This window comes from Canis lupus, chromosome 1 (genome assembly GCF_003254725.2).
Source record: "Canis lupus dingo isolate Sandy chromosome 1, ASM325472v2, whole genome shotgun sequence".
Lineage (NCBI taxonomy): Eukaryota > Metazoa > Chordata > Mammalia > Carnivora > Canidae > Canis > Canis lupus.
Window position 1 is genome coordinate 87,093,966 of NC_064243.1, and position 14,564 is coordinate 87,108,529.

Genomic DNA, 14,564 nt, shown 5'->3' on the forward strand with positions numbered 1-14,564 from the left:
TTATTGTAAAATCCACGTCTATCACTTTAATAATGGCATAATTATCCCCAGATTTTATTTGAATGAAACCTTACTTTGGAGTGAGCAAGAGAGATGTACTACATTTTCTCTACCTTCTAACTTATGAATGACTTCACAGATCAGTCAAGAATAAGAAAATGAGTGTATTTGGTGGCTTTATTCTCTTTCATGGAGCTTTTAAGATACTTAGTTTGATAATTGAGTCACTGATCCAGAAGGTAGGTAAAATATGCCTATAGAATTTATCAGTGAGCCAAATGGACTGCCAGGCAGGAAGCTTAACAAAAGATGTGATTATTCTGAAAGCCCCTCAACATTAGAGAGGTCCCTATTCAGTATTAAACAGCCAAGTAACTCACTGTGCCCTGTGGTCTAGGGATAGACATCTGCTAAGATACCTGGATGCAATACTGATCAAGTATGATCCCAACTGAATTTACAATCTGGGATCACTCTGTAATCCTGAACCCTTTCCTTCATATTCCACTTCTCAATGCAATTCTTCAAGCTTAGTACTAAGCTCACTTATATAATGCAAAATAAAAACAACAATAATAATAGCTATCATTTACTCTGTGCCAAATACTATGTCAAACATGTCATCATCACTACAACCCCACGAAATGGCTTTTAGTATCTTCATTCATTTGTCAATTGAATAAACAAACTGGGCAAAGAACAGAGGCAGGATTCCAGCTCTGACTTCACAGGTTGATCATCCAATGCTAATAATAACAATACATTAATACTACAGAGAACTACCCACATTGCTTCACGTGTCATCACACTTAGTCCTTACAAAATTAATATGTATCATTATTGTCTTTATTATCCCCATTTTGAAAATGAGAAGAAAAACAAGATTAAGCAACTTGCATGTGACCCCTTAGGCTCTTTTTACTAGCAGAGCCAAGATGAAAACTCAGGTAGTCTGGTAGTCTAACACCCGTACGGGATGCAACCAACACGTATTTAGAAGAGTGAGACAAAATCCACTCTTGCATATTGAACCAACTGAACAATTTAGCTATAAAAACAGAGGTCCCCACCCTTAGTTTTTACTAATGCTCTGTTTCTGCACTCTACCAGAATTCAGTATTTATATGGAAGACTGTTTTGAAATCTATATGGTTGAGTGAGAAGAATGTCTTTTGTCTTTGGTGGTTTTGAGCCTTCAGGTAGAGAGCAGACTTAATCTGAATGAAAATAGTCCTGAGAAATTAGATTAGAACAGTTGTCATGTGTACTGGCTGAGTTTTCTTGGGTCAGACTGGCTCTTAAATCAAGGTACACGCCTTCTTCTCCCCACCCACCTTTTAATCAATCTGAATACACATGAAGGACCCATTAGTGTTTTTTCATTGATAGAACTTCTTGTAAATAAAAGATGAAAGAATTTTACAAAATAGAGGATGAGCAACAGGTCTATGTTCCTATAAAACTGTTTCAACACAGTTGGCTTGTTCACTTTTAAGAGAGTTCTGAGGCCACTCAGCTATAAAAAGAATAACCAATTCGGTAGCATATATTTTTTTAAAACACTAAATAAATATGAATGAACATCAAGTTTTGAGAGATTCTTATTTAGTCTTAAAGTCAAATGATACTTGACAGATGGATTTGGAAGTTGCCTTGATGGTTGATTGACTAATTGACCTAAAATATATTGAGCCCCCAGTCTCCTAAGGCAAACAGGAAAGTTATAGTGTTTAAATTCTAATAACAGACACCATGGAATATATTCTTTTAAAATAAAATTTTAAAGCAGATTTAAAGCCTTTATTATCATTGATAAAATTATCATTAGTGTTTGTTTGTGGATGGGTATCCCTTCAGGAAGTTTGATACCCAAGAGAAGGTCGTCTTTTGTATTAGATGATTTGATGTGAGGGATAGAAACCAGTCTCCCAACTAGCTTAAGCCCGGGAGTGATATATTGACTTAGAGCAGGGCATGTTGAAACTGCCCTTAAGGCCTATGGCAATCAGGCCTTCAACCATTGTCAGGACATACTCTCTCTGTGTCTGGAATATCTGCTTCATTCACTCCTGATCAGTTTCACTAGTGAGAGACTCGGCCTCAGACACTCTGAATTCATATCATTATGGAGAAAGAAAGGGAGCTTCTCTCTCCCAGCTTCAATTGAAAAAACTCCAAAGAAAGGACTCTGGTTGGCCCGTCTTGTGTCACATGCCTACCTCTTATCACTGTTGCCAGAGAGTGAGGTAGCATGATTAACCTAGCCTGGAAAAGACACCTATCTTTGTGGCCAAAATGGGTGGGAACTGCTTCTAAAAGAAGGAGGCAATGGGTTCTGGCCAGGCAAAATAATAGTTATTACTTCCTCATCTATTTTTGGTGATAAAAGGAAAGTAATTTGGCATATGAGAAACAGATCACAGATAATATGTATCATGAAAACAAGCAAAAAAGAAAGGAATCAAGAGGAACAAGAGATAACATTGTGCTCAAATGCAGTCAAGAGAATTTTATAAACATGTCAAGATGAAAATCCAACTTTTCAACAGCAGACACAGAAATGGGCCATTAGGCAACCTGATTCTATTGCCTACAAAAACACCCTTCATAACTGATAGGATATACTGTGAGAGAATTAAATACAGAAAGAATGGTCTTCTGAGGGACTGGTTTGTGATAGAATACCAGACAATGAGGTAGGGGCACAAGAATAAGAAGGTATATGATGGATATTTGGGTTGTCCTAGCTTTGTTTGCAAATGATTATTTCCTTGAGTGTTCCACCGCTTCATTAGCCTTTCAAACTTAGGGAATTTACAGCATTGCAGTAGTTCTTAAGATGGTCTAATTATCCCAATTTCAATTTTGCTAAGAAGAAAGAGACCCAAGGAGGACATTTGCCCTTCCAGGAAGAGAGACAAAGCTAGTACTGAACTTACAGAGACCCAAGCTTCATGTGACTCCCATGCCTAGGCTTGACTATGTGGCACAGACAATAGTGAAAAATGAGGAGGTTCCATTCTCTGTGTGCTTTTGTAAAAATGATTTTTGAGTTACTGATAAGCATCTGTGGACATTGCTGCAATAGACCAAGTGTTTCTCTTTCTTACTTTCTTACAGAGCTATCTATGTATATATCCCTTATCAGCAGTATTAAAAGTGAACCTCCTACAAAGGTTTCCATCAATGTTGCTGTCATAGGAACATTCAGTCATATGGATTTTCTTTTGTTTCTCCCTCTGTTTCCCCAACCTTCCAGATGATAGACATGATGTACTTTGTCATCATCATGCTGGTGGTACTGATGAGTTTTGGGGTCGCCAGGCAAGCCATTCTCTTTCCCAATGAAGAGCCATCATGGAAATTGGCCAAGAACATCTTCTACATGCCCTATTGGATGATTTATGGGGAAGTGTTTGCAGACCAGATTGACCGTAAGCAAGTTTATGATTCTCATACACCAAAGTCAGGTATTGAACTTCAATTGGGTCATGTCTTTTCTGAGTTCATTTGTTTGTTCTCAATAAATGGCTCAAGATAGAGGACCGATTCCTAGCTTGGTATCTTGGAGGAAAAAAAAAAAAATTACAGAAGGTGAATATACAATTTTCACAAAGTAGTCTTTCTCCAGGTATGTCCTTTCTGTGACACAAATCGACATTTGATATACCAAATTTGATCAAGAACCATATAAAAAGATCTAAATTATTTGGGGATTCAAAATCTATGTATTGAATATTTCAATATCATTAATATATTATGTCATGACTCCCCACCCCTACCCCAGCCCCCAACCCCCAGCCAGTAAAAACTAAATTCCTTGGGTTTGACTTCAGAACAAGTAAACAATTCTCTATTTTGCCATCAGAATTCAAGAGGGCAAACATCTGCATGGTGTTTTCCTTGCAGTGGAAACTATTCTCCAACTCCTTTTCCCACTGTCTTAAATTATGTGCTATTGAGACTCAAAAGGACCTAGTATTCACTGCCTGGAAGTATGGAAAATGCCTTAGGTTATAAACTGAGTTGCTTGCTGTAAATGCCAGAAAAAAAAAGTATCTATATTATGAAATGATTCAGTGTGAAGAGCAAGCGCCAGCAGGCCCCCAGTGTTTCATGCCCTAATAGATGCTGATTCTCTATAATAAACACCCTCTTATACAGAGTTTGGAGGTAGTTGTATCCTAGGAGTCTGTTCCAGCATTTTATTTAGACCAAATGTCAGGGCATAGCAGACATTGAGAAATTATTTGGGAAGAAAGCATCAGGAAAGAAGTATCTTCCAGTATGGAAGAGCTAAATCCCTGAAGCAAGGATTTCTCATTTTCCCTAAGGAGTTTAGCTCTAGAAATAACATCCCTCCAACATTGTCGAATTAACATTTTTGAAACATTTTCTGCTGACACGCCAGCCATCTGAGCTCTGGACTGTGGACATGGATCGGGGTTACATAACCAGGTAATATAGTTTGTTAAGAACAGGAGCAGAGACCAGTCAGCAACCCCCCACCCCTACCCCTCTGCCAATCCCAGGTAGAACGGACACCAAGTAAATAAGGAGCAAGCATCAAAGAGTATGAGCCCTCTGGGCCTGTGAGGAACATGTGTACATGGGCAGCAGGACACAGTAATATGTCATTTTCCCTTCTGTGATGGATTTTGAACAAATACCTTTCTTAAAAGGAGTTATCTGAGGCAAGAAGGCTTTATGGACACCTACTTGGAACAATATTCATTTCAGGAGACTTGGCCACGCTCACTGAGGAGGCATTCTGACTCCATCTCCTAGTCGTGATAACTTTGGTTGGCAATGCGCCGCCTTCACCAAGACAGCTTTCCAGAGCCTGGGGAAAACCCTCTGGGGAATCCTCCTTTCAAATGGTCCCTAAAGCAAAACAACTAAAAGCCCATCTACCATCATTCTCCTCAAAGATTAAATGTATACTCCCCGGCCCCCCAGAAATTACTTTCCACATTACATTATTTTGCCTTGTTTAAGTTTTCCTTTCTTTCCCAAAATGAGATCAAGTCCCCATGGGCGTTTTGACAGTATGACATTTTGGGAGGGGAGAAGGCAGGACGTGTAGGCATGTTTTACAAACGGCATTGTCTGTCCCTCTACTAGTGGCCATTTATTGATGTTGTACTATGAGCCCAACCTAGTGCAACAGACACCACCATCTGGCTGAACAAAGAAGATTTATTATTGTTATTTCAAAAGAAGGGCTGATTGTAGTTTAGAACTGGAACCCCACCCCTACCCCCAGAGATGGGAGAGAGGTGTTTTGTGTGAGTGAAGTATGAAAATAGATGTCCCTTCTTGTTCATTAGACCCGTGGTGCTCTACGTGTGTGAGAATAAATTTCTTCCCCAAATCTCAATATATAACTGACCCAGCCTCGGATGGATGCAACCTTCATGACACCCTTCCCTTGCTCTTACCTTCCTTCTTGACATTCTGAAATTGGCTGCAATGGTAGCCACTGTTCTAAGCTAAATCAGCCAGTTTGCTGTTTAGAGTGCTAAAGAGCATTTGTCCTTTCTCAAATGGGAAAGCCTCTTACGAGGCTGCCCCCAAACCTGCCGTTGCATTTGGTCAAAGTCATCAAACATCCCTATCTTCAAAATAATTTGATTTTCATGTTGTGGCACTGGACAAGCCCAAGGGGCAGAGTGACTGCCCCATCTTGCCATTCAGAACTGCCCAGGAGACCCAAGAACCAAGCTATTTGAGAAAGGTACAAATCATTGATGCTGCCCTACGGTGTCTTGCCTCTTTTCTGTGCCATGTCCAGGCTGGTTTGTGAAGCATGTGTTCAGGCTGATCGGATCTCATATCCACCTGGACCCACAGCCCTGCCCAGGGTCCACCAGGCCCATCCTGTGGATGTGCCCCCATGCGGGCCTCTCCAATGCTGCTCATTCTCACACACCTTCTCAGAGCAACTCATTTCTAATGTGATGCACGTGCTCTGTATTGAACTCTTTGTGTGTTGAACTGCAAAATTGCTGAACCCATTTCATGGTTGGGGAAATAATCTTTCTTGGGATGAATGTACGTGGATGTATAATGGGGCCCAATGGGTGGGTTATTTACATCAGTCTAATACCTCAGAAGGGAGGACAGCTTTAATGCCCTCGCTTCCAGGAGACCGTGTTCCTGAACTACAGATTTTTTTTAATATACGTTCCATTTTTTTCTTGTAGCTTGTCCTAAGCCCAGCGACTTTCAATAAGGCCAAAAAAAGCTGGAATGAGACTTCTGAGGTTACTTTCCAAATGTGCTTAAAGACTGAAAGCTAAAGAAATAAAGAATGGAGTGACTGTAAAATCACAAAATAATTTAGGTGGTTTTCATTTCTAAACTAGATTATATTAACACAAATGATAGTCTGGCATTAATCTCAATTATTTGTAGTGGCTAAAATATTTGCTTTGTGTCCAGAGCAGACATGAATGCGAGATAGTGATTGGCAGCAGCGGATAATGAAACTGGGAAGGGAGGATGATGGTCTGCTCTGCCTGGATGTTTTACCTAGCCCTTTGATGAACTAATAAGAAATGACCTTGCCATCATCGTTGGGTTGATGTTTAAGTTATATATAACAGTAGCTCTCTAAAACCCAATATATGGGCTACCGTTTGGTGACTTGGGCCCCAGCTTGCTAAATGCATTGCTACCATACGATGACATCCTTTTTAAGTGTCTCATTAAGGTGACCCCTGTTGCATGGCATCTGAGAGCTGGCCAGGATCCCACTGGAGCTTGAGGGGGGAAAAAAAACCACTTACAGAAAACGAGCAACAGAATAAATTTCCAGCACATTCATGCCAAGGCCAGGGCAAAGCTAAAATTAGAGGGACTCTTGCCAGTTAAGAAATCTGGTTCCAGGGTGTGTGAGGTACCTAGAAATGCACCTTTGTTGGCAGAGAAGATGGGGTGTCTCTAGCTTCCTTGAGCATCTGAATGAATGAGACTTCCCTTTATGCACAGGGCATCCTTGTGTTGCCTGCCATCCATGCAGATTACCCAGGCTATACCAGGGCAGGGGGAAAATGAATCATGCTCTTGAATGCATTAAATCAAGGTCTAAATTTAGTTCTCCTTTCTGCTGCTCTGAGTATTTTTACAAGTTTGGGTACTAATGTGAAAGCAGAACGTCCAAAACTTACTTTCTACCATAACAATTTAATATTATTTGGCTTTTCCCCTTGACCCAAATTAACTATCCAAGTCTACTTAATGCATGGGTCATTCTTTTTTCTCTTACTGCCTAGGGCTTTCCATCTGAAATTAATAGGTAATCTGGAGTAAGAGGGCTTATTTTTGTTGTGGTTTGGTTTACTTGATTTACTTTTTATCTATCTATTTATTTAGTACAAGTTTTGCTATTAAAAAAAAAAAAAAAAACCTTACTCTTGTGTACCGTTGGTGTCTCCGTGATATTGACTGGATTCGAAGTGTTGTTTTCATCAGGAAACAAGGAGCATGTATGTACGTGTAAAGCTAAAACATTCCCTTGTATTACTCTTCTGTCTCAAATTATTTGTTCCCCCTTCATGTGTGGAAGTTAGGACAGCTCAAGTCTGGTCTCTAAAATATGCCTGCTATGGCAAAGCTGAGAACACGAACAGAGAAGATGGCTATTGTTATGCATTTCGATTCTTGGACTCCAGTTCTGGAAACTTGGAGCTCTGCATCTGTTTGGTATTCAGGACTGACCTTCTCTAATGGATTCAGAGCACACTAATGCCTAACAGCTATAGTGTAGGGAGTGTTGCCTGACCAAAGAAAGTATTTTGGAAAAGAAAAACTTGAGCCAGTGCCAACTTTTGGGAAAAGGGGGAATTGTTTTGCTGGGTTTTGTTTTCACAGATTGCTAAGGAAGCAAGCCAGTAGAAGGCACCACCCCCCTTTTTCTGTCCCTGAAAGTCAGCTTACATTCTAGAGAATACCCACCCAACTCGTTTGCTAATGCAAACTGAGACTTAGTGAGTTTACAAACAGCAGAGCTATCTGCAGACAAGCCTTTGTGATGATTCAGTATGCTATAGTGATCAACATTTGTTCCACTCTTACAATATTCATTTAGTCTTTGCTCACAGGTTGGGCTCCATTTTTAATCCATTCATTCTTCATTCTGTGCAGGTATCTATTTTGATCCTACTATAAGCTGGACACCGAGGTAAAGACATGCACATGACAGAGATCATGTCATTAAGGAAGTTTACAGTCCAAGAGAGGCAAACTGACATTGACAATATATATGTGGAGATGGAGCCCCAAAAGAAAAGTAGTTGGTTCTTCCTAGGGTGAGAGTTGAGGGTACAACAGATGAGACCTTGCAAAGAATGGGAAGATTAAGCTGAGACCTGAAATATGAACAGATATTTGCTGGGCAGATGGGAGCAAGTGGGTGTGAAGGAGAAGAATGGCATTCCAAACTGAGACTCAGCATGGACAGTTCCAAGCACAGCAGGTAGTTTAATATGGCTGACTATAGGGTGAGAGGCAGGAGGCAGGAAGCAGGACAGATGGGTCTGAAGAGAGACAGGAATATAGATCTTGAAAGACTTATAGTTCATGTTCTGGGTAGTATCATGACCTGACATGTTTTAGAACCCTCTAGCAAAAATATAAAGGTGAGAGGTGAGAGCACACTAGCTAAGGCAGTAGCAGTTGGGATGAAGAAGATAAGCAGCATGAGACTTTAAGAAGGTCAAAACAGAAGGACCTCATTTGGAGATGGTCCTGGGGAAGTAGGATAAGGATTTAAGATGGAGAAGTTGAAGGCCACTCTAAGGTTTCTGGCTCAGTCGAAAGAATGATGTCATTTAGCAAGATAGAGAACCTAGAAGGAAGAACTATGGGGAGAGGTGGATTTGTTTAGTTGGGGTTGGATAGATTTAAGTTCCCATGGGAATTCCAGGAAAACCACAAAGAAGGCTGTTTTATATGTGGATTTCTGGGGCTAAGTAGAAAGAGCTAGCCTGAAGATACAGATCTGAAAATCAAGAATATAATTCCAGTTAAAGCCATGCAAGTGGGTGAGCTTGCCAGGGAGCACAAGTAGAGAAGGCCAGAGAGGAACGGTAGAATGGAGAAATCAACAGTATCAAAAGCAAGAGAAGACAACAATTAGCTGAATATTTAGAAAAATTTCATTCAGCTAGACCTTTAGGAAGTCACTGGTAATTTTGACCAGAGAATTTTCATTTCAGGAGTAATGCAAAAACAAATTACAATGATTTAAGAGTAAATGAGCAGTAAGGCAAAACATTTACTAGGGAAGAGAGAGAGAGAAATGTTGCATATGTGTAGAGGTGGCAAGGGAGGGAAGAAGATCAACGAAGTGGGGCTTTGAGAGAAAGAGTAATGTTTTATAATCACCACTCAGGAAAGTCACTAAGTACACATCAAAGGATGGCTTAGGGCCACCCACTTGCATAGTTAGGTTGTCTGTTTTCTCAGTTTAGACTCAGCAGTCCAGATCAAGAAAAACAAATTGTTGGATTAATCCAAGATTGAATTGTTGCTGTGCCAGCATGGCAGAAATAAAGGAGACTAAGTTCTTTGAAGATGCTTACAAGGGTTTAAAGTTATGCATTGTAAGGTCTAAGATGGAAGGAGAAGAAAATAAAAGCATAATGTTGATCAGTACATAGGAGGAAGAAAGATCAAAGGACCAGAGTTCTGGCCTGAGCACCAAGTACTTTGAGAACTAAGGATCCTGAGAGGTGTGATGATAAGGTGTTGTGGTCAGAGAATGGGAAATTGATATTCAGAGTTGAGGTAAAACAATTTAGGAAAATTATAAGGTCCAGAATGGATTCTAGGATTTGCTGGAATTGAGGTCAAGCATCTTGGAGCTAGGTTCTTCTGTGTCTGTCACTGCAGATATCAAAGTGTCCATAATGACAAAAGAGGGAGTGGTCCGGAGGACTTTGATCAGAATTACCTGACACTCAAAGGAGAAAGGGCTTTTTGTACAAGAATGAAAAGCAACGGGTTAGAAGAGGCAAAGTATCAATGACAATACAGACATTACTTATGGGTACCACAATGGTGGAGGTACAAGAATGTGCAATTTTCATTTGGGAAGGTTACAGGGAAGTGGTGTCTTTCTGCAAAATGGGATTTAGTTAAGACAAGAAAATGCAGACTGGGCTTGTAGAAGTATGAGAAAGCAGAGGATATGTGTTCAATGATAAGGGTATTCCAGAAGTCTGGGGAAAGAGAGGAAAGGGAGAAATGATGGGAAAATTCAGTGGGCAGAGAGCCCAACATCACATGAAGACAGAAGCACAGGGGAGGATAGTTCACCAGAGGGACTTGCACTGTAGGAATAGAGGATGAAAGGTAAGAGAAGTGGGAATAACTATTCTTGGGTTTTGAGGCAGCTAAAGACTGGAGCGCAGGTAGCGTAAGGGGACAAATTGGGCTAATGACAGCTCAGTCTCATAGGCAGTCTAGAGCAACCTTTGCTCAGGTTTCCAAGATTGTGTTGAAGGCAAATTGTTCTGATGCCCTCAGTGGATGGAAGTGGAGATTTTGTGTGGTGATGCAGAATAACCAGATTCTAAAGAGGAACCACTCCAGATAGTTTGGAGAACTCTCCTGTCTTGGAGGAGGCTCTAGAGAAGCATCAGAGAAGCATCATCATTCGTTACCTTTTACAAGAATGAGTTCTTATTATCACCTCGGAGTATTCCATTTTTCTTTAACCATAGACTGGCTAATACCTTGCCTATAATTAAATTTAGTATTTGGCCCATCCTGGCCATTTTCAGCCTCTGTTTTAACTCTGCCTTTAACAGAGTGCTTTTGGTACATTGTAGGTTTGCATGACTCCAAAGCCTGTGTTTTTTCTACTCTACCACAAATACTCCAAGCAAGTCCTACATAACCCCGTGGAAAATAAAGCATCAGCAGATGGGATATGTTTTAAATTTTGGAAACTTTCACAAAAAAGCTCTAAACCATTTCCCAAAAAGCTTACTTTGGGAGAGAAGAGTTAGCTTCCCATCTAGCTGTTACAACTATTTTGTCACCTATGAGGAGCTAACTTATCACTGGGGTCAAAAGGTATAAAAAAAAGTATGTGCCCCTCCACATAGAAGCAAATCAGTAGAGTTTTCTTTAAAACTCTGGTTGAATTTATCCTCTTTAGCACATGCAAAAATAAAATGGGATTCTGTAAGATTTAGAGAAAAAACTGAAGTCTCTGGCAATGCCAAATACTAAGTCAACAGTGAAGGACTTCAGAAAGAGTTTATGTGTGCGACAGCAGATAAGTAGCAGAAAGGTTACTAAGAGCATGTCTAAGAGGACAGTAGTTATTAAAAACCAATAATGATCTGGGGTGCCTGGCTGGCTAAATTAGAAGAGCATACGACTCTTGATACTGGGGTTGTGAGTTTAAGCCCCATGTTGGGTATAGAGATCACTTAAAATCTTTTTTAAAAATTTTAAAAATTAAGATAATAAAAGTGAACCAAAATACATTACAAGTGCAATTGACCATAAGGTAGAGAAAGGTAATTATTCTAAACAGAATACTAGAAACACCTCTGTGGTGTATCACTCAACCCAAAGTGTTGTTGAATAGCATCTAGAATTGTATTAAAAGCACAACAAAAGGGCTATATTTACCCGATCTGGAGCTGTGGTATATCTGTGCCTGAGTTACTGAGGATGATATTGGTCACTGTCTCCTCAAGAAAGACATAAGTGCACTGAGCCAGAGAAGGCAGCCAGACTTACCAAGGGAGTGGATGAAAAGCTGTAATTTGAGGACCGATCTGGAAGATGAGGGCTCTTTGCTTCAAAAGCAGCCACGTCTGGAGGCTGTGAACTCCCCAGATGAATCTTTCTGCGGATAAAGTATAACATGGGTCCCCAAATCCCAGTGTACTCGAGCTAAGGATCCATTGAAGTGTGAAAGTTGTAGACTTGGGTCAAATGAAAGAAATGCCACTCTACAAGTGGGTAGAGAACTTCAGGGATTTATTTCCCCTTGGAGATGTTACAGGAGAAATAATGCAGTCTCAAAGCGAATTTTGAACATTTTATCTTTGTAATCATAACAAGGGAGATGCTGAACAAAAGGTGATCCTTTTTTCTCTTCAGAGCAGGCCTTAACAAATCACTTTCACGTAATCCTTTGCATAGAGTCACTCCTGGAAGAACGCTCACCTAAGAAAGGCACACAGGCCATGTTTATTGGAGGCTTTGGGACCCTTCCATGCAGTGCAGAGTAAGAGTCCAGGGGCTCCCAGATTATATATAAAGCAGGCAGTTGGGCAGCCCAGGTGGCTCAGTGGTTTAGTGCTGCCTTCAGCCCAGGGCGTGATCCTAGAGACCTGGGATCGAGTCCCTTGTCAGGTTCCCTGCATGGAGTCTGCTTCTCCCTCTGCCTGTGTCTCTGCCTCCTCTCTCTCTCTCTCTCTCTCTCTCTCTCTCTCCCTCTCTCTGTGTGTGTCTCTCATGAATAAATAAATAAAATCTTTTAAAAAACAAAATAAAATAAAACAGGCAGTTCATCTGGTCATCTACAGTAACAAGACAACAAGATTCTCTTTCTTGTTAGAGACTGATTTGCACCTTATCCTTCTTTAACACTTGAAGTCAGTGCTGCAACTCAAGGTATTATGTTCACAGGAGCCCATGGAGGAGGTCATTCTTGAAGCAGGAAAGTTTATTTCAGCCTTAGACTATTTTATTACACCCAATTTCTCAAATCCTTCCTCTACACCTGCTCTTCCACCAGGCAGGTCCTGCAAGGAAACAGGAGATGTATAGACACTGTCCTAGTCTTTCAGGAGTTTGTAATCTGAGCCAGGGGGTCAGCAAACCTTTTCTATAAAAGGTCAGGCGGCATTGAGAGCCGCACAGTCTACATTGTGACTCCGCAACACAACAATAAATAAACTAATGGTGGGGCTGTGTGCCAATAAAACTTTATTTACTAAAACAGGAGGCAAGCCAGATTTGGCCTGGGGGCAACAGTTTCCTAACTCCTTGTCTAAACCATCTAGTCATGCGATTGCATTGGCTTCCTTCCTCCCCCCTTATTTCAGTTGATGAATGTGTGAAACCAGAGCTCCAGGATGGAATCAATTTCCTATTTGACATTTTATGCAAATACAGGAGATGACACTGCTTTGCGCATTTATTTCTTCCAGGAGAAATGTTACTCTACCAAATCAAGTACCCACCAGAGGGGATGAGGTCTGTGGTTGTTAAGTTAGTATGCAAGGAAACCACACTGCTTGAGGAGCAGGTATGGCTCCCAGACCACAAATGCCAGAAAATCAGCTTTATTTTTTTATTATAATTCCACTGATTTCTATTTTGAACGTGCATCCTAGTTGCTGGAGGAAAATCACACCCAGTGCTCACCCCTCTTTACCTTCCCTGATGTGGGTTAAGGGGCAGGATGTAGTAGAATTATCACAGTTAGCTGCTAAAATGTCCATCGTTCCAGTCAGTTTGGCCCTTTAGGTCTGGTGGATTTGTGATGCCTCCCCACTGTCCCAAATCCTAGACACTTTATCCCTCTGGGATCCTGCTACCCCCCACAGAACCACCAGGAAAACCATGCAGCCTGAGCCCACAAAGCAATGCACGTTGGCATTGTCTCTCAAAACCCTTCACACATGTGCACAAACATTTCTCTCTCTGTCCTCCAGTCCTGCTTCTGCCAAGACATTTTTATCTATTCCGCAAAACCTCCTTTCTGTTGCCCCTTCTACAGATGCTCAAAGGGCCGTGAGCTTGTCCATTTGGACCACAAAAGCAGCCAGAGACTCAAAGGCTATTTCTGGATTCTGGACTCCATCTCTCCCTTCTCTGACACGGAGCCAGTACCTGCTTGCAAGACAAGAGGGAAAAATGAGTATTTCAAAATGCTATTCCACCACACTGATTTAGCTGTCTTGTAAGTAAAACAGGATGCTCAAAATAAAAATAAACTCACTGGCTCCTGGCATGCTGGATATAAGCTCCATGTTTCAAAGGGTGGAGTGTAAGTAGAGGAATCGTGATCTGGTGTCATAACAAATCATCTCACAGTATTGCTTTGGGGATTTCTGAAAGCCTCAGGATGGTAGTAGGTCTGGCAAATTCCTCCAGAATAGCCTTGTTCAGTAGAATCCTCTGTGATGGTGAGACTGGTCTAGATCTGTGCTAATACCTAGCTGCTAGTGACATGTGGTCAGCGAGCCCTTGAAATGTGGCCAGCAGGAATGAGAGTGAATTTTACATTTTATTTAATTGTAATTAATTTAAATAACTGCATGTTGCTAGTGGTTACCATACTGGACAGCTCAGTTCTAGAATATAAAAACTCTTTAAAATGTGACCCCCAGGCAGCCCGGGTGGCTCAGCGGCTTAGTGCCGCCTTCAGCCTGCGGCATGATCCTGAAGACCTGGGGATCGAGTCCCATGTCAGGCTCCCTGCATGGAGCTTGCTTCTCCCTCTGCCTGTGTCTCTGCCTCTGTGTGTGTGTGTATGTGTGTGTGTGTGTGTGTGTGTGTCTCTAGTGGATAAATAAATGAAATCT

General features: G+C 41.1%; 1 protein-coding gene across 10 annotated transcripts in view; it reads left to right on the forward strand.

Moving 5' to 3' along the window:
- The window catches only part of TRPM3 (transient receptor potential cation channel subfamily M member 3), a 492,887-nt gene that overhangs the window by 435,970 nt on the left and 42,353 nt on the right, over window positions 1–14,564 (forward strand). For all 10 annotated transcript variants that reach the window (XM_049092014.1, XM_049092017.1, XM_049092021.1 and 7 more), the window contains one exon: window positions 3,260–3,434. In XM_049092014.1, the coding sequence (XP_048947971.1) occupies window positions 3,260–3,434 (175 nt within the window). The remainder of the gene's footprint in view (window positions 1–3,259; window positions 3,435–14,564) is intronic.